This window comes from Mustelus asterias, chromosome 12, assembly GCF_964213995.1.
Source record: "Mustelus asterias chromosome 12, sMusAst1.hap1.1, whole genome shotgun sequence".
Taxonomy (NCBI): Eukaryota; Metazoa; Chordata; class Chondrichthyes; order Carcharhiniformes; family Triakidae; genus Mustelus; species Mustelus asterias.
Window position 1 is genome coordinate 27,022,738 of NC_135812.1, and position 21,384 is coordinate 27,044,121.

Consider the following 21,384-nt stretch of genomic DNA (forward strand, 5'->3'; position numbering starts at 1 on the left):
TCTCCCTTCAACCTGTAATTGACAACAGCTCAAATTTGCAAAGTAGCTTTAATGTTTAAAAAATGTCCCAAAGTGCTTCACAGGTATACATATAAATAACAGATGCTGAAGCAGGAAGAAAAATTTGAGAGGTCACCAAAAGATGGGTTTTGAGATTATTTAAGGAAGGAGAAAGAGGTGAAGGTGAAGAGATATCAGGGTTTGAGGAAGGAATTCCAGAGAATAAGCCCCATGTGCTAAAGGCTCTGGTACCAACGGTGGGGCAAAGCAAAAGGACCTAGAGTCAGAGAAATTGGGAAATTGTGCAAGAAACTGGAGTCAGTGAAATGGAGGAGAATACAGAGCTAAAGGAAATTGCAGAAATGGGATGAATTTAAAAACGACGATGAGGAATTTCCATTTGAACATTGTGTGATGGAGAGCCAATATACTGTGAAATGGCAAAGTCAAGAGGGTGATCAAATATGTGGGCAGCTACAGTGAGCCAATGGTGGATATTTAGCCGACTGAAATGAGTCCTGATGAAGAAGGTAGTTTTGGCTGAGATGGTGTTAAACTTGTTGCAGCTACTCCCATCCAGGTGAGCGATTGAGAATTCCATCACACTCCTGACTAAATGACCTTTTGCTTCGGATCTCAAATGTGCTGTTCTAGCAGAATGTCACGAGGTGCCTGTATGAATACTGTAGCTTCCAAGAGACATGATTCGAGGAGAGGTGATGGCCAAGTGATGTTATCACTGGACTATTAACCCAGAAACTCAGCTAATGTCCTTGAAGATCTGGATTCAAATCCCACCATGGCAGATAGTGGAATTTGAAATCAATATGAAAAGAAATCTGGATTTAAGAATCTACTGATGACCATGAAACCATTGTCGAATGTTGAAAAAACCCATCTGGTTCACTAATGTCCTTTTAGGAAAGGGAATCTGCCATCCTTGCCTGGTCTGGCCTTCATGTGACTCCAGAGCAATGTGGTTGACTCTCACCTGCCTTCTGAACAAGGGTAACTAGGGATAGGCAATAAATGCTGGCCAGCCAGCGATGCCCATGTCCCGCAAATGAATTAAAAAAAAAATCAAAGTTGAATTGTACATGATCTGGGTGACAAAAGATTAGGCTAAAATATATAGTTTGTTAACTGACGCTTTGAGAGGCAAAGGGACCAAAACATTTGCTATAAGAGCAGTTTTTGCTGAGCTAGCTTGACATCATTGATGCAGAGAAAGCAGTTTCTAGTTCTGAAGCAGAAACACTGGTTTATTCCAAAAAAAGAATTTTTATATCTAAAATATGCAATGTTGCTACCACCAATTTTCACTAATGTTAGTTTTTTTAAAACCAAAGAGAAAATGCTGGAAAATCTCAGCAGGGCTTTGACAAAGGGTCATCTGGACTCGAAACATCAGCTCTTTTCTCTCCTTACAGACGCTGCCAGACCTGCTGAGATTTTCCAGCGTTTTCTCTTTTGGTTTCAGATTCCACTATCCGCAGTAATTTGCTTTTAATTCGTTTTTTTAAAAAATGAGTTGGTGGAATTGCCTTTGTATAGTTTGAGGCCGACTCGATGTGGCTTGAATTAATAAAGGCATTATTGCCAACAATTAATTATATACACAAAAAGTCATACTGAAGTAATTTTGTGACTAAACAACTCCCCTCCCTGACTCTCCCTGCGATATCTCCTCGACCCGGGGTACGCACCCTCGTTCCTGATTGGCTCAGCTTCCACCTTGACGATCCATAGGCTCTGGCCCGATCACGTGGCCCTCGGTTAAAGTCTCCTTAAAGGTCCACGCTATCACAGCCTTGATTTACCATTTTTAAAGATGCTTTTGTGCAGCAGTTTTAAAAGTGTTGTCTTTGTTACAAAGCTACTTTTACTGGTGTGGAAGCAACTCCATTTCAATATAAGTCTAGCACAGCACTGAAGGATTAATAAAAACTAAGCTGTTATTTGGTAACAAATTAACAATTGCAAGTTGCAATCTGTTGTTGTATATTAAAAGTAACTCCGAGTTGCTGAATAAACTGGAGGCAGAATAATGGTGCAATTGTAGCTTGTGTTGTATGAAAACCATAATAACTACATTTTATGAGACACAGGAGCCAAAGGAGAAAATTGGCATTGAAAACCAGTCTTTCAGTACATCTTGAAAATTTCCAGACACTCCAGCCCAAAACCAGACAGGTGACATCAGGGCTGGAAGTGAATTACATAAAAATGTTAACGTTTCTGCCAAACTTAACTTTGGAAAATTGATTCTTACACAAAAGTGCAGCAGTCGTCATGCTATCTGGAGAGGAGTGGGAAGAGGGAATGCTGACACAGGAGAAGGAGAGAAAGGAGGTAGTCATGCACACATCATATAAAGAAGAGTGATTGATGCCTTTGATTTAAATTGACCAGTATGGTAAGGGCACGTTTATGCGATGCTGCCTACAGATTTGACTTGTAGCAAATTAATCATTTTATAACTTGCTAAATACCAGCACTCTTGGAGGCTCAACTTTAAGAACACTTTTTGTCCTTGTGTTCAGAACATGGGCTACATCCTAGAGTTCTAAAGGAGATAGCTGAAGAAATAGTGGAGGCGTTAGTTATGATCTTTCAAAAGTCACTGGAGTCAGGGAAAGTCCCAGAGGATTGGAAAATCGCTGTTGTAACCCCACTGTTCAAGAAGGGAACAAGAAAAAAGATGGAAAATTATAGGCCAATTAGCCTAACCTCAGTTGTTGGCAAAATTCTAGAATCCATCGTTAAGGATGAGATTTCTAAATTCTTGGAAGTGCAGGGTCGGATTAAGACAAGTCAGCATGGATTTAGTAAGGGGAGGTCGTGCCTGACAAACCTGTTAGAGTTCTTTGAAGAGATAACAAATAGGTTAGACCAAGGAGAGCCAATGGATGTTATCTATCTTGACTTCCAAAAGGCCTTTGACAAGGTGCCTCACGGGAGACTGCTGAGTAAAATAAGGGCCCATGGTATTCGAGGCAAGGTACTAACATGGATTGACGATTGGCTGTCAGACAGAAGGCAGAGAGTTGGGATAAAAGGTTCTTTCTCAGAATGGCAACCGGTGACAAGTGGTGTCCCGCAGGGTTCAGTGTTGGGGCCACAGCTGTTCTCTTTATATATTAACGATCTAGATGACGGGACTGGGAGCATTCTGGCCAAGTTTGCCGATGATACAAAGATAGGTGGAGGGGCAGGTAGTATTGAGGAGGTGGGGAGGCTGCAGAAAGATTTAGACAGTTTAGGAGAGTGGTCCAAGAAGTGGCTGATGAAATTCAACGTGGGCAAGTGCGAGGTCGTACACTTTGGAAAAAAGAATAGAGGCATGGACTATTTTCTAAACGGTGACAAAATTCATAATGCTAAAGTGCAAAGGGACTTGGGAGTCCTAGTCCAGGATTCTCTAAAGGTAAACTTGCAGGTTGAGTCCGTAATTAAGAAAGCAAATGTAATGTTGTCATTTATCTCAAGAGGCTTGGAATACAAAAGCAGGGATGTACTTCTGAGGCTTTATAAAGCACTGGTTAGGCCCCATTTGGAGTACTGTGAGCAATTTTGGGCCCCACACCTCAGGAAGGACATACTGGCACTGGAGCGGGTCCAGCGGAGATTCACACGGATGATCCCAGGAATGGTAGGCCTGACATACGATGAACGTCTGAGGATCGTGGGATTATATTCATTGGAGTTTAGGAGGTTGAGGGGAGATCTGATAGAAACTTACAAGATAATGAACGGCTTAGATAGGATGGACGTAGGGAAGTTGTTTCCATTAACAGGGGAGACTAGGACGCGGGGGCACAGCCTTAGAATAAAAGGGAGTCACTTTAGAACAGAGATGAGGAGAAATTTCTTCAGCCAGAGAGTGGTGGGTCTGTGGAATTCATTGCCACAGAGGGCTGTGGAGGCCGAGACGTTGAGCGTCTTCAAGACAGAAATTGATAAATTCTTGATTTCTCGAGGAATTAAGGGCTATGGGGAGAGAGCGGGTAAATGGAGTTGAAATCAACCATGATTGAATGGTGGAGTGGACTCGATGGGCCGAATGGCCTTACTTCCGCTCCTATGTCTTATGGTCTTATGGTCTTATGGAGTGATTAATTGCATTATTAATCTGAATATTGAAGTGCATATCCTGCTAGACTTTTTGAAGACACCTTTCTTGCTTTATGTGCTCTGCACAGCATTCATCTTAGATCTGACATAAGATCATCATAAAAGGCAGAATAAGAAAAACCCAAACCTGCTCGATCAAAATTATAGGGCGGCATGGTGACACAGTGATTAGCACTGCCGCTTCACAGCACCAGGGACCCGGGTTCGATTCCAGACTTGGGTGACTGTCAGGAGTTTGCATGTTCTCCCCGTGTCTGTGTGGATTTCCTGTAGGTGCTCTGGTTTCCTCCCACACTCCAAAGATGTGCAGGTTTGTGGATTGGCCATGCTAGATTGCCCCTTTGCGTCCAAAGATGTGAAGGTTGGATGGGTTGGCCGTGATCAATGTGCAGGGCTATGGGGATAGGGTGGGGGAGTGGGCCTAGATAGAGTGCACTTTCGGAGGGCCAGTGCAGACTTGAATGGCCTCCTGCACTGTAGAGATTCTATGGGTTCCATTCAAAAGTTCACGTCTGATTATTCTATCTGAGCTTTCCTCCTATGCCATCTGATCTCCCCCTACTTTTGGAAATATACTTCCTATCGTGACCTGAAAACAATTAACCCTGAATCAACTATCTAAGAATTTATTCTATGTTATCCTGTCAGAGAAGTCATTTCTTTTTCTGAGTTTTTTAACACCATCATCTGTATATTCTCCTCTAAGTCACTCTTTTCAAGATGTACTGAAAGACTGGTTTTCATCCTGACTTGAAATTATCACCATTCCTTTACTGTCATTGGATCAAAATCCTGGAACTCCCTCCCTCTACTGTGGGTGTACCAACACCACTTGGACCGCAGTGGTTCAAGAAGGTGGCACACCATCACCTTTTCAAGGACAATTAAGGATGGGCAATAAATGTTGGGGTTGCCAGCCAAGCCCAAATCCTAAGAACGAAATTTTAAAAAGTCTGCAACAAAAAATGCTTCTCTCAAGTTCACCTTTCAGCGCTAGCTGCACTGTACAAGGTAGTTGGGTTAACTGGTAAAAATTAGACCAGTCAATAAGTTCTTGGAGCATTCTTGATTGCCTTTATGGATCAGAGAATCTTTTTAACTTTACTAAATTGGCGCCATATTTCTTTCACTCTCCTGGACATTCCATGACTCACGGGGGTTATTTGTGTGTGGTGGCGCTATGTTAGAATAACACCAGCTTGATCGACCAGATGCTTTTTCCTGCCCATGTTTGTAATTTTGTAAAATATCCCTGCCAGTTCTCATGTGATGGTGACACAGTGACGAGTACCAATGTTTGCCAAAGTAATGCTGTGGGTATTTCTATTTAAGCACTGTATTCTTACATATGAAGAGTAGAAAACGAAAGCTCTTGGAATACATCATCTCTTCCATAACCTCAGTGATAAAACATTTGATTGTGTTTTAGTGCTAGATTCTGCCTGAAGTGCAATCTGCATTTAAATATAGTTTTCAGGAATATATTTGTTTCTTCAAACAGATGCATGCATTGAGAAGTTGCTACCAGCGATGATATTTGCAGCCATTTAGATTACTTATTGACACTCTTCCAACCATTCTTAATCAAGGAACTGTGCTTCTTTCCTGTTAACTTCAGAAAACTCATTCAACCACTGAGACTCTTCAGCTTGGGAATAGAATGTGGATTTCTCTTCAACCTTTTTTGCCTTTGAGCCAGGTCTCCTGTTGAAACATTATTGAACTGCTAAGAAACCTCTTGTGGTCTCAATTTGATCTATTAATACTATTTTACAGACTGCTTAACTATAGCACTTCCACAATCATATCTATCTCTTTCTATGAAAATCTGGGTTTCTTCCTATTTTTATACACTGACTCTATTTTTGTTGATTCTGCAACTTTTATTACTGAATAGTGATTTATAAAGATACATGGGCCTCATTTCTGGCTTGCTTAAGTACTTAACTGCTCTTCAATGAGTCCTTTTAACTGTTTTACCACCCGTTTGAAATGCACTAAATTCTTTAATGTTTACAACTCAGAAGCATAAGTGTTTAGTGCCGGTGCTCTGTCAGAAGTGATTTATTTCTGAATATTTAACCTATATGTTTAACTGAGCCTTGCATTTGGGGAGAGGGGTACCTCCCCATGATTGCAATCAACTCTACCATAAATCTGAATAAAAGCTGGCCTTAAATAACAATGTAGAGATTAAGGTTTGTTGTACTTTCTATTTACAGCTTGTTACTGTGTCTTGGCCACAATGAACACTGAACAGATAACCTGGCCATTTATTTCATTGCTGATTTAGTGATAAATATTGTCTTAGACATTGCTTTAAATAGTGTCAGGGGAATTTGTTCCTCCTCCTGGGGGACAGGTGAGGTCTCAATTTAATGTCTCATTCAAAAGATAGCACCTTTGACAGTGCAGTACTTCCTGAGCTAAAGTCGTTGGAGTGCAATTTGAACATACAATTTTCTAGCTCAGTGTGGGAGTGCTACCACAGAGTCACAGCTGACGCTTGTTTCTCATCCAACATTTATCTGTCAACCAGCATTAGTTAACAAAATACAAAATTATCTGGACATTTTCCTATATTACAGCAATGACTATACTTCAAAATACTGAATTGGTTATAATGCATTTTGGAATGGGGTGTTATATAAATGCAAGTTTCTTAATTGCTGTCAAGGTGCAAATCTAACCTGGTGAGACTGGTTTCTGTTTCTTACTGTTCCTCCGTCCCAAAAAAAAATGCCTAATAGAAAGTGTACATCTTCAAGGTCAGTCTTTAAAAATGACAAGGTTACGGTATAAATAGATTGAACACTTCCATCGAATTAAAATGAACCTGATCCAGCCCATTAGTCTGATCGTTATATGCTGTTGCTCAGTTTCAAGTGCTTTACTGATTCATATGCTATACATATGGTATCACATTTTAGAAATTCTGATGTAAAAAGTAAAGTCAACAGAGCAGGTATGATGGTGAAACGAGAAGAAGGGATGGCATCTTTGCAGGATGTAGGATGGGAAAAACATTAATCAAGTAATTTTATTAGAGTCATTTGGTCTGTCTACTTGTATGTGGAGAGCAGAGATAGTAAATGAAGGAAAGAATGATAAATTAGTGTAATGAGATGGAGAGAAATATGAAGTAATTGACCAAGGGAACAGTAGAAAGGAAATATCAAATGGGAAGATTTTAATGATAAAAGAGTGCAGATATATGGACTTAAAGCCAGTAGAAGAGCCTAAAAACAACAAATTGGCATTCTGGAGTTGAATGTAAAATCAAGGAACTGATTTTGACTTTGTACCGGATTATTTAGAGTACAGTTGGTGTATTGGATGCAATTCTGGGCACTCTTCATCGGAAGAATATTACAGCCATGAAATGTCAGTGTGGATAAACTAGAACGATACCAGTTTGAGAGTTTATGGTTATGAAACAGTATTAATAAATGCAATATTTAATCTGGGATAGAGAAGGTTCTCTGATCCAATCATCTGATTGAAGTTTTCAAAATTATGAAATAGTCATTTTGCATTCCTAGGACACTGCAATGTGTGCAGTAATCAATGGATTACTTTTGTAGTGATATTGTGTATGTAACTATGGCAGCCACTTACACATCGTAAGATTCCACATATAGCAAAATATAAGATCACTGAAAACTATTTTGATGGTGAAGTTTGCGTAATAAATATTGACTAGGACACCAGTCGGGATCGCCTGCCCTCCTTTGACTATTTCCATTGGATATTTTATGTTGATCTGAACAGACATTGCGGCACTTCCTCAGTTTTTTGTGGGTGCATCTGCCAACTTTTAAGTGCTCAAGTCTGGGAGTGTAACCCACATGCTACCAATTGGGCTAGACAGACATGAGTTTAAAAATGAAAGGTGGTTTCCACGAGCTAATGAATTGTAATGGGGCATAAACACCAAAATTACCACGAGAAGAACAAAATAATTTATTTGCCCAAGTAATACATGGGGTGTTTTATCTCATAAACTTTGAGGCAGAGATTGCATCAATGGAATGGAATTAAATACGTTTTTGAACGGAAGAATTTTCTAACCATAAGAACAAAACAAAGAGAAAAGTACAGCACAGGAACAGGCCCTTCGGCCCTCCAAGCCTGTGCTGATCATGATGCCCTAACTAAACTAAACAAAAGTGCTTCTGTCCTTTCTCGGTCCGTATCCCTCTAATCTCTCCCTGTTCATGTACCCATCCAGATGCCTCTTAAATGTTGCTAATGTGCCTGCTTCCACCACCTCCTCGGGCAGCACGTTCCAGGCACCAACCACTTCCCCCGCACATCTCCCTTAAACTCTTCCCCCTCTCTTGAACCTGTGCCCCCTTGTAATTGACACTCCTACCCTGGGAAAAAGCCTCTGACTATCCACCCTGCCCATACCTCTCATAATTTAATAACCTCTATCAGGTCTCCCCTTAGCCTTTGTCTTTCCAGTGAAGACAATTCTAGTTTATTCAACCTGTCCTCATAGCCAATGCCCTCGAGACCAGGCAACATCCTGGTGAACTTTTTTTGCAGTCTCTACAAAGCTTCCATGTCCTTCTGATAGTGTTGCGACCAGAACAGCATGCAATACTCCAAATAAGAACATAAGATGTAGGAGCAGAAGTAGGCCATACAGCCCATCGAGTCTACTCTACCATTTAATGAGATCATGACTGATCTGATATGATAATCCTCAACTCCACATTCCTGCCATATCCCCGTAACCCTTGACTCCCTTACTGATTAAAAAACAGTCTATCTCAGCATTGAACATACTTAATGACCCAGCCTCTACAGGCCTCTGCGATAAAGAATTCCACAGATTCATCACCCTCTGAGTGAAGAAGTTCCTCCTCATCTGTCTTAAATGGACGATCCATTACTCTTAGATCATGCCCTCTGGTCCTAGACTCTCACAAGGGGAAACAACCTCTCAACATCTACCTTTCAAGCCTCCTGAGAATCCTATATGTCTCAATAAGGTCACCTCTCATTCTTCTAAACTCCAATGAGTAGAGGCCCAACCTACTCTCCTCATCAGAAAATCCCTCCATACCCAGCATCAACTTAGTGAACCTTCCCTAGACTCCCCTAAATGCCATTATATCTTTCCTTAGATTAAGGACTGTTCACAATACTCCAGGTGTGGTTCTAACTCGTGCCTTATGTAAGGTTAGCAAGACTTCCCTATTTTGATACTCCATTCTCTCTGAAATAAAGGCAAACATTCCATTTGTTTTCCCTCTTCCTGCTGAACTTGCATGCTAGCCTTTTGTGATTTTATGCACAAGGACCCCAAATCCCTCTATGCTGCAACTTTCTGCAGTCTTTTACCATTTAATTAATATTCAGCTTCTTTATTCTTCCTACCAAAGTACATAACTTCACATTTTCCTACATTGTATTCCATCTGACATGTTTTGGCCCACTCACTTGACCTGTCTATAACCCTCTGTAGACTCTGTGTCATCCTCGCTACTTGTCTCCCCACCTATTTTTGTATCATCCACAAACTTGACAGTACTTTAGGAGAAAGAAGAATGAAAATGCAATTAGAACAGATAGTTCCAATTGAAAAATTATCACAATAATAAATATGTGTAGCCATATGGGGGGGAATTTTACCATTTTGAGTCTAAGTGCCGAATCCGGGCGTCAAATAGATCCGCGCCTGGAATCCTCTTTGCAGCACACCCATACGCGTTTTGCCGGCTCCGGCCTGTTCTGCGCTGTGCGCGGGACTTAGCGCTGGCAGACCGATCGGAGCTCTGAACTTGGCGCAGTTTGAAAAAAATCTGACAGAGCGCGCCCGGGCGCGAAAGAAAGAAAAAGCAGAAAGCGGAGAGAGCGGCTCTCTGACAGTCATCCTCTGGTCAGGGGGGGAGGGGGTGTGACCGATCATCCCCTGGGGGGGGAGGGAGGAGAGGGGGTGTGACGTCTCATCCTTTGGGGGGGGGCGGGGAGGGGAGGGGATGTGACGTTTCATCCTCTGTGGGGGGGGGGGGGGAGAGGGGGTGTGACGTTTCATCCTCTGGTCGGGGGAGGTTCCGCTGCTTGTCTGCAGCCGATCCCTCCTGCCGGAGTGGACATGCGGCCATGCCATCCCACAAAACCTTCAGGATGAAGCGATTCCTCGCTAAGAAGATGAAGCAGAACCAGCCGATTCCACAGTGGATCCGCATGAAAACCGGCTACAAGATCAGTACAAGTCCAAGAGGAGACACTGGAAAAGGACCAAGCTGGGCCTGTAAAGGGATACACCATCACTGGTACACTACCAGCCACAGATTACTCTTCCCTGCAGGAGCAAGAGAGCGGGAGAGATGGGTGACGGTAAAGCCACGATCTGCTCGGATTTGGGTGCAGATCGCGTTAAAGGCCCGACACCCAACTTTACCCCGATTTCGGGCGCAAAGTTTAGGTAAAATCAGGCCCATGGTGCCCATCATAACACCCTCATCAGATGTGGATATTGTTGGTAAGGCCCGTCCTTACTGCCAACCCTTAATTTCCCTGAAGACGATGGTAGTGAGCCACCTTCTTGATTACAGTTGAGCAGCTTCGTAGATCATTTCAGAGGGCAGATAGGAGTCAGTCATATTTCTGTGGAACTGGAATCACATATAGGCCTGACCAGCAGATTTCCGTCTCTAAATTACATCCGTGAACTAGTTGAGATTTCACAATAATCCAATCTTTTCACTGTCATCATTAGTGATTCTAGCTTTTTATTTCCGATTTATTTAACTCACTGAATTGAAGTTCCCCAGCCACTAGGGTAGGATTTGAAATCAAGTCATTAGTTCAGATTCTGGATTATTAGCCCAGTAACATAGCTATGTCACTCTGCCCCTATGCTACTGTATTCCCATGTGCTTTCTGCTACATTCAGCTTCATTTTCCTGTCTATAAAATTCTTGGCAGCACTGTCTCCCAAATTTATGCCAACCTCAACCAAAACTCCTGTTGACATCATTCTGGTCAAGTTTCCAGTTCCTCGCAGCTCCAAAACAGCCTTGTCAAAGTGACAAACTAAATAAATTTTAACCCTGGTAGGTTATCCTTTCTCATTGTCCTCTTTTCTAGAACATTCCGTACAGTTGAACACCCTCTCCCTTTTCAACATTATTTTTCTACAGTGCAACAGTGACTATTCTTCAGAAAGTAATTAATTAGCTGTGAAACACATTGGAGCATCCTGAGATTGTGAAAGGCACTATACAATGCAAGTCTTTATTCCTATATTTCTCCTCATGCAGCTCTATGGGACTGCCCTTTGCATTGTTCCAATCCTACTTTTTCAATGCTGCCAATGTACTTCAAGCTTTTTCTTCTTCCCTTTGCTTTACCAAATCTGGAGACTTCAAGGTATTTAATTATGCCCTTCTTCTTAGTAATATGCTGCCCCTTAGTAACATAACCTTCAGGCTTGGAGTCAAATTTCATGTGTATGTTGATGGTACTCAAACATCTCTCCACCATTTCTGTCAACTCCATTTGTCTGCATTTTAACACTTTGATGCTTCAGCACTTACTGAACAAGTAGGAGATCGTCACCATAGTTTTCAACTCCGATCACAAACTAGGGCGGCATGGTGGCACAGTGGTTTGCACTGCTGCCTCACCGCCAGGGACCCAGGTTCGATTCCTGGTTTGGGTCACTGTCTGTGTGGAGTTTGCACATTCTCCCCATGTCTGCGAGGATTTCTTCCGGGTGCTCCAGTTTCCTCCCACGCCCAAAGATGTGCAGGTTAGGTGCATTGGCCATGCTAAATTCTCCCTCAGTGTACCCGAACAGGTGCAGGAATGTGGCGACTAGGGAATTTTCACAACAACTTCATTGCAGTGTGAATGTGAGCCTACTTGTGACTAATAAATAAAATAATGATGTTTTGGTCATAATATTCGAATTGATCCAAATTCTCAATCTCAGGATCATATTCATTCCAAAACTGAGTTTTGAACCTTGTATCCCACCTGTCATTAGAACTACTTGCTTTCACATGTGCAACATTTCCCACTTTTGCCCAAATCATAACTCCTCTCAGTTGATCTTATTAACTTGTCTAGCACTCCCCTTACTGGATTCCTATACTTTCCTATTCATAATCTCAATTTGTTCAAAACCTTGTAGCATGTCTTACCCAATACCTCCATCCTGACCAACCTACTTTGGATCTCCAAATCCCCCCCAGGAAATTCTTACTTTCATTGCATTTAGTTCATAGTTTTGTCCCACTCTTCTTCTACAAGGTTCCATCACTCTCAGATTTGGCTCCCTTTACCTATCATTGCATGCAGAGCCCTTCTATTTTATTCTAGATCCCCCTACCTAAACTTTACTGCAGCCTTTGAAACCTTCACAAACCAACTTTTTGGTCACCCCTTTTGGGCTCAGACTTGTGATTTCTCTTTCCATTGTAATAATGTAAGTTTTTATTCTGAACTCTAATCTTTGTTATTTTAGATTCAGAAAGGGAGTTCCAAGAAAGGAAAGGAAGACTCAAAGGCATTCCGCAAAAAGGTAAGGGATGGAAATTTGAAAGTTAATTAAATGCTTCGGATGAAAATGAAAACAGGAAGCAACTTCAGCACAACCTGAGGAATGAAGCCGAATTAGGATTGAAACATAGAGCTATCATGCAAAAAGATGCACATAACTAAGACCGTATGTTCTCATAATGATGCTGGTTATCTGAAGAACATCATTTCTCTACTCTACTCAATGTGAATAAGATCAGCTGAGTGAAAGAGGACAGTGTAAGGCATATCAATGATTGAGGTGGAAGTCAAGCCATCCCTCCAACAATAATACATCGGAATGAAGTTATACAGGAATGTACTGTCATGGTAAAATAAAATAACGGCAATGGCTAAAGAACGTTAATCATCAAAGATGGTGAGCATTGATACATGGATGTAGCTGGGCAGAGACCTGGATACAGATTAAGATAAGTGGCAACGGGTTTAAAGCTACAGAGCAGACTGAATCAAAGAATCTGCTGGCACAATTCAACTTGTGGATTTTAACAAATGTTAAAACCAGACTATATGGAGTTAAACATTTAGAGTGATGGCATTGTAGAGGGGGAACATGAATTCTTCTGAATAGGTGAGATCAGTGGTAGTGTGGGAACTTATAGTTTGGTGTTCAGTAATGGGGTCATGACCCAGTGGTGAGAAGAAGGGCAAGTCCCATAATTTTGGCATCTATCCTGAGCCAATAGGACTTTTTCCACCATACAGCATAGGTCCTTTGTTGGTAGATTTGATGATGTTCTAATTGAACTTGTAGTTCTTCATTCCAGAGTTGTTTCAAAATGAGTAAACAAAGGTTGTATGGCTGATATGGTGGTGGCAGTTTTCAATGAACAGATCAGGGGAAGGCAGAGGAAGGAAGGGGTGCAGGAATATTCACAAGCTTAGAGATAGGAAGATGTATTAGAGTAGTCGATGGAAAGCTTCATTCCCAGTGGACATGAAGATTGTCAGAGGGTAGATTGTCAGGATCAGAAAAAGGGATGGTGAATATATCCATCTGAACAGGGCAGATATTGAAGGAAGTTGAGTTTACCGTCTCTGGGAAATTCTGTTGTCCTTTCTGCCTTGGTTGTTTCTTCAATGAAAGCGGAGGCAAAGTATTCATTCAATATTTCTGCTGTTTCAGTATCATGCTCTGTAAGTTTAACTTCCTTGTAAAGGATAAGTAGAGTTTCATGGAGTTGCATGCATGGCCAATGTAACCTCCTAGACTGGCTTTGACTACCTGAGGGGTTTGGAAAGAAATTATCCAGGTTTTCTTTCCACTTATTTTTCCAGGGCTTTCCTGAAAAGTTTTTGGCTCTGGGGAGATTACATATCATGATGTGGAGATGCCGGCGTTGGACTGGGGTAAACACAGTAAGAAGTTTAACAACACCAGGTTAAAACCTGGTGTTGTTAAACTTCTTACTGAGATTACATATCCACAGGAGGTTGGGAAGGGTCTAGTTATATGCCGAAGGCATCACTAGTTGGGCAGGCTTGATGGACCAGCTGGCCTTTCCTTGCCTGTCATTTTCATATATTTGTATACCTTAGTGGCTCAATTCTATTCTAATAATCTTTCAGTCATCCTTTCTTATTGTTTATATACTTTGTAAATGCCTTTCCCCTTATTGGCCCTAGTTTTTCCTGTTATTTTTCATCTGCTAGAGATTACATTCCTATGGAGGGTTAGGAGGATCTTGAAATTTGAATTTAAAGTCACCTCTTTATTTATGTGGATTTTTGATTAGTATGCTCTTATTTTTAGTGGATTATGTTTCTCCCTAACTTTATTGATCCCCCCTTGAAATATTTCCCATTCTTCTACTTCTTTGTCTGTTAATATTTTTCACCAATTTACATCCTCAGCTCTATCCTCGTTCTCATAGTTGTCTTTTGTCTCAAATATTACTTTGATGGATATGAAAACACAAAGATTAAACCTTATGGTCACTACTCCCTAGATGTTTTGTTTCTATTCAAGATTTTTAAAAATACTTCAAGTCTTTTTCCATTTAATGTTTTAAATGGTCTCAACTTTATTTTCTTTGTCCCCTTACCAAAAAAAAACTGCCTTGATAGTTATTCCATCACTATTACAAGAAAAACAGGTTCTTCACAATGTCACTCATAGAATCATAGAATCCCTACAGTACAGAAAGAGGCCATTCGGCCCATCAAGTCTGCACCGACCACAATCCCACCCAGGCCTTACCCCCATATCCCTCCATATTTTACCCACTAATCCCTCTAACCTACGCATCTCAGGACACTAAGGGGCAATTTTAACATGGCCAATCAACCTAACCCGCACATCTTTGGACTGTGGGAGGAAACCGGAGCACCCGGAGGAAACCCACGCAGACACGAGGAGAATGTGCAAACTCCACACAGACAGTGACCCAAGCTGGGAATCGAACCCAGGTCCCTGGAGCTGTGAAGCAGCAGTGCTAACCATTGTGCTACCGTGCCACCCATGCAAATCTGGATTGGTATTTTTTCCCCATTTGTATTTTTTGGTGGAACTATTATCTTGCCAGCTTATCTGAGGTAGGTAGACATCTTAAAGAAGCATGTGGATAGGAAGTGCTATAGATACATTCACTCTAATAAAGAATCAGGAATGTGGTTTACCACCACCACCTTGAGGGCAATTGCAGAGGGGTAATTAATGTTAGTCTTGCTGGCAATGCCCATTTCCCATGCAAGAACAAAAAAAAGCTCATAACTATTAGTTTGTGTTTACTCTAATGCTTAAAAAAAACCTGCAACTGTTGCTTATCCAAGGATTAAAAGTTTCAATTTTTCATATTGCATTTTCTAATTACCCATCTTCAACTTCAGAATTCTTCTCGTAGTAGTCTCCCACACCTGAATTTTTGGTTTTCGTTCATAGTGCAGCATCAAATTCCATTATACGATAATTGAATCTATCTCAGCTCACTACAAATTGGCTGATACTTCACACAAGAGTGATCAGAAACAAATGGATAATATTGGGTTTCTTTTCTTGGAATTTGTAACTTTCATTGTGTTTTGCTGTAGATGAGATCATAACATGAAGATGGACAAGAATGTTGTCTTTCCTGATTCTCAGAAAGGCAGATCGATTTCTCAGAAGATGTGTCCAGTTCAGGATCACAGTTCGCATTTTCCTACAGATCTTGTACTTAGTCATTGTCACAATTACATTAGTGTGGAAGAAAGCATTTTTTATTTTTGTATGCACCACTTCCTGCTATGGATGCACCCTTTTAATATTTAAAAGCTGATATACTATATGTGAAGAGGACATGAAACTATTGTTGATGGCAGCAATGTTAGAATATTGTCATAGAAATTGCAAAAGTATCAACAAATGAAGAGTTAAGTTGTCCATTGTCCTTTTGAGTTTTATTCATGACGAAAAGATCACAATGGACAAAATAGTTTTTTATGATTACATTTTTACGACTGAGAATTTGTAACTAATCTCCTGGAGAGAGTTTGAATGAAACATGAACCCTATTTTCCTAAATGGTTTATAACTGTAATAGGGTTCATGAAAGGTGACTTAGTGTCATATTTTTGCCAACACATTTCTGTGTGAAATATGCAATTTGTACTGGGGCACAAAGAACCGCACAGTATTTTTTATGTATGTAATTCTTGATTTATTTGTATAGCTGCGTACAAAAATATGTTTTTGTATTTTGGAGTAATATTTTTATAAAAATGAATTTGAGTATATACTGAGCAGGTGAGGAGGAAATCTGTGAAATGCCAAGTTGGTGAGTTCACATTGCTTGATGAGAAAATATTATCTCACAATTCATGCCAACAATTCAATGTAGATTTGGTACAGCCACACCAAGAAAATATGCATAATATTCAGGTAAATGTTCACCCATTTCCAAATGTAGAGCAATATATCAATATCATGCAATTTTTTGCCCATAATTTTTATTAGCAATAAATATTGAACATGCAGTCCAACAGGTTATCTGCATGGAACATGTTCATGTAGGAGTAGACTGGACTCTTGAGTGATGCATATTCTTTTTCTCAGTTCAGAATCTTTTTTTTTGTATGCATTTATAGGAGAAAACCCAGATATTACAGCAAGAGTGTGTCCAGAACAGAAGTTACTGGAAGGGGTATTCATAATTCTGGGATTGAAAACAGCCATAGTAGTTGTGAGGAGGACAGATATTCCTCAGACTTGCAGTTAGTACCATCCTTCTCTTAACTGAGCTGCACTTCTCTGTGGAAGACATGCCCCCTCATGGCACTCTACAAATGACAACCTCCTTGGTTGAGATTCTTAGCTGATGGATTCTAGAACAAGTTTTCTAACTGAACTTCTAGAGCCCTTGGTTTACAATCTGTAATATTCTTGTCTGAATTAACCATGCTGGAGAACCAGACTGAGACAGCCATAAAACAGATCTTCAGCAACTTCATTGATGACGAAAATGCTGCTGAGAGCAAACTCATATGCGTACTGTTTAACCCAGCACCTCAAATAAGTTCAAAGATGTGCAGGTTAGGTTGATTGGCCATGATAAATTGTCCTTTAATGTCAGGGTGATTAGGAGGGTAAATACATGGGGTTGCGGGAATAGGACCTGGGTGGTATTATTGTTGGTGCAGGCTCACTGGGCCAAATGGCCTCCTTCTGTACTGTAGATTTTATGATTCTATGAGTCCAAACATGTTTTAGATATCATACAAGTCCAGGTAGCCGCTGCAATATTAATGGCAACCAGAGATGCAGAGTTGTATACTAAATCAATTCAAGGGGATATGGATCATCTTCCACCCTTTCGGTAAATGTTGGAACCCGGCAGCTAACCAACTCGTGTCCTCCTAGCATCAAGGAAATGCTTAGAAGGAGCACATGGAAACAGAAAATAGTTGCAGGAGTAAGCCAAGTTCGAGCCTGCACCACCATTCAATACGATCATGGCTGATCATGCACTTTCAGTATCCCACTCCTGCTTTCTCTCCATACCCCTCGATCCCTTTACCTGCAAGCCACATCCAGCTCCCTCTGGAACATATCTAATGAAATGGCCCCAACAGCTTTCTGTGGTAGAGAATTCCACAGGTTCACAACTCTGTGTGAAGATGTTCTTCTTCATCTCTGTCCTGAATGACTTACCCCTTATTCTTAGACTGTGACCTCTAGTTCTGGACTTCCCCAACATCGGGGGCATTCTTTCCGCATCTAGCCTGAACAGTCCCATCAGGATTTTATGTTTCTTCGAGATCCCCTCTCATTCTTCTAAATTCCAGTAAGTACAAACCCAGTCTCTCTTCATATGTCAGTCCTGCAATTCTGGAAATCTGGTGAACTCTCGCTGGACTCCCTCAATAGCATGAATGTCCTTCCTCAGACTAGGAGACTCAAACTGCACACGCTACTCAAGGTGTGGTCTCACCAAAACCCTGTCTTAACTGCAGCAAGACATCCCCACTCCTATACTCAAATCCCCTTACTATGAAAGCCAGCCAGTTAGCTTTCCTCACTGCCTCCTGTGCCTGCATGACAACTTTCAGCGACTGTTCCATCATGACACCCAGGTCATGTTGCACTTCCCCATTTCCTAAACTGCCACTGTTCAGATAATCTTCCTTCCTGTTTTTTGCCACCAAAGTGGATAACTTCACATTTATCCATATTATATTACATTTGCCAAGTATTTGCCCACTCAGCCTGTCCAAGTCACCCTGCAGCCTCTTAGCATCCTCATCACAGTACACACTGCCATCCAGCTTAGTGTTGTCTGCAAATTTGGAGATATTGCATTCAATTCCTTTGTCCAAATCATCAATGTGTATTGTGAACAGCTGGGATCCCAGCACTGAACCCCATTAGTCGCTGCCTGCCACTCTGAAAAGGACCCGTTTATTCCATCCACTCTCTGCTTCCTGTCTGCCAACCAGTTCTCTATCCAGGTCAATACATTATCCCTAATACCATATATTTCCAAAAAGGACAAGCATTGAATTCAGTCACACTGAAATCAGACAATGTTATGGTTTTTAAAATTTGGGTTAATTAATACTTAAACGTATTGGGATATCTTTGGATGAAGCAGAATAAATTCATTGTGGAAAAATGCTGTGGTTTTCATGGATCTTAATATTGAGCTAGGGGCAATAACACATTTTGTTTTTGCAGTGTTTTGGGCATCAAATGATACAGGAACCTAACTAAAGCTGATAGTTATTAAAGCCTTAAGGGTCTCCTTGAGGTAATGGTTGATACTACAAGGTCAAGATCTTCTGAGACCACTGTATGAGGGTAACTCCTTGTAGGGTCAGCTGGCAGCTGAACAGAGAATTAGAGTCACACATTGAACCTAGAAATTACAGGCCTCATTTCATAATCCCAGCAAGGAGTAATTTTCCTATTGTACTTCTATCTTTAAACATTGTGTATAATTATTTCAATCCTAATACCGCAAAAAATGAAAACAATAGTTTAACTTGTGTATGCTTCACATTGTGTGCTATTAAAGGCTTTAATTGGTGAGATACTCAAGTATTTGTACTCATCTTGGGTCTTTTCGTTAGTGTATAGTTTATCAAAAAAATTGCAACGTCTCTCAAAGTTGTGGCTCAAGTTTTATAGTTAAATCAATAGTCTAACAAGGCACATGGATGTTATGAAATATCTGCGTTTTCTGATTTTTTTTTTGCAGAAAGCAAAATGATATAGGCAGGACAGAGGAATTGTTATGTGGAAAGGTTGCACATCATAATTTTCCAAAACCAGTTTGATTTACAAAATGAAATGGAAACAGGCGCTGTGTCAACTTCAAACCAACTGAAAATGAAGAGAGCAAACTAAATCGGGAACTGATTGTTCCACACTTGTGCAACAAATGCAGTGGGCTGTGCTTCATGAGTAAGCACTTAAATTGCTGACCATTGTAACTATATCGAATTCTTGTTTGTTCAGCAAGATATAGGTCATAACGTTGGCTTTTGTGAAGGTCAAAACTGCCAAAAAATGTTTTTATGTTGATTCAAATGTACTGCATAAATGTCCAACATATCTTGTCAATTTAAGCGTATTCCTTTATTTTAGAAAGTTTGTGTGCTAGACAGAGGAAGCTACTCCTAAAATCCTAAAACTATAAACAAATGAAATTCATCCTAAGCCGATAAACAAATAAAAATTCAAAGTGAATCTAACCACAGTAATCAAAATTACTGCAATCACCACAGACTGACTTCAATTTCCCTCGGTTAGTGAGTGGAAATAATCTAATATGGGGTGCTTGTGACCAAAATGCTGACATGAGGTGAAGACACAAGTAGGTTTGATTTTTGCTGCTTCAATGATTAAATTGCTTGCCAACACTCAATACTTGGGGTCACACTTAACTTCAAATAATGTTAAGCACTGAAACAGGCCAATTTAAACCGCATCTGTCATCTATCTCCATTTGAACTGTTTCAGCGTTAATTCAGTGTTTCCCAGCAGGAAAGAGTAATTAATGAGAAGGCTGGGTTAAAGGACTGGGACTAGAATGCTGTACCCCTTCCTTTGATCTGGGATCACAAGTTTTTTCTCTCAAAATAATTTGTCAGATGCTTTAACAGTGGTTTGTACAAATGTTGATCCTCTGTGGGAAGATTTTTTCTAAACTTTCCTCCTTTTTCTTCTTCTGACTTTTATAAATCTTGTGACTGGGACAAGACTCAGTTCTGGGGAAGGCCAGAGAGACAAATATCTGATTACACACAGGCAATGGAGAAAACGGGAAGAGCAATTTCCACTTGAGATAGGGAAACCGAGGGAGAGAATTCTATTTTTGTCTGAAGAATAAAACAGTCATGTGGAATCCTGATGTTTTTTTCTATACTTGCAATATTCTAAATGACAATGTCAACATTATTGTTTGATTTTATAATCTTACCGTGTTTTCAGTTTTGTAAGTTACACAGACATATAAAAAACAGCTGACAGCATTTTAAAAACTGAATCAATTTCAAGTGATTGGTTCTTTTTTATTAACAGATTTACCTTATTGTTCATATTTAGTTTGGTTTTTCTATTGAGTGGAACATGTCCCAGTCAGCTTGGTGTAAGTGTCCAAAATAGAGATGTGCCCAGTTGGTAGAGCCCACCCAAACTGTTTTTCACACTTATTGCCAACCTAAATCTAGTTATTGTAATTGTGTGTATTTATATTGTATTTGCCACTGTAATTGCACATACAGTTGATGAAAACAGTATAAAGTATTTTTCATACTCAAAACTTGGGTTGGTAGGTGGTGGGCCACAGAGGCTGGGACATGGGCTACGAGTTAACCAGACTGGCGGGGTTTGGATCCAAGCCAGACCGGACCAGACTGTTGTGTCACAGAGGACTGACAGAACAATTTGTACTAGTACATCACCATCAAGGTACAAAATGTTACAAACCACTTTAAATGCAGTGTTTGTGGGAGAGTTAGGATGATTAGAAGGTCAAATTAAATGACTTTAAGGAGGCCTTTAAAGGAAGGTAGCCTGGTGGTAGCATAGTCAGAGGTTCTCACAAGCCTTTATATTGCACCTTTTATAACCTCAGGGCATCCTACAGTGTTTTGCCACCAACCAGGTATTCTTGACGTTTAGTCACTTTTGTAATGTAGGAAACATGGCAACTAGTTTGTGTGCAATAAACTCCCACAAAACAGCAATGAAACAAATACATTTTAGAATTG

The 21,384-nt window shown here is 40.5% G+C and overlaps 1 protein-coding gene across 6 annotated transcripts in view; it reads left to right on the forward strand.

Moving 5' to 3' along the window:
* The window catches only part of LOC144501328 (protein-tyrosine sulfotransferase 1-like), a 130,818-nt gene that overhangs the window by 74,011 nt on the left and 35,423 nt on the right, over positions 1-21,384 (forward strand). For 4 of the 6 annotated variants that reach the window (XM_078224938.1, XM_078224942.1, XM_078224939.1 and 1 more), the window contains one exon: positions 12,620-12,676. In XM_078224938.1, coding sequence (XP_078081064.1) covers positions 12,620-12,676 — 57 coding nt within the window. Of the gene's footprint in view, positions 1-12,619; positions 12,677-15,723; positions 20,654-21,384 lie in introns of those variants that run through there. The other 2 variants (XM_078224943.1, XM_078224944.1) reach the window with 1 other exon arrangement.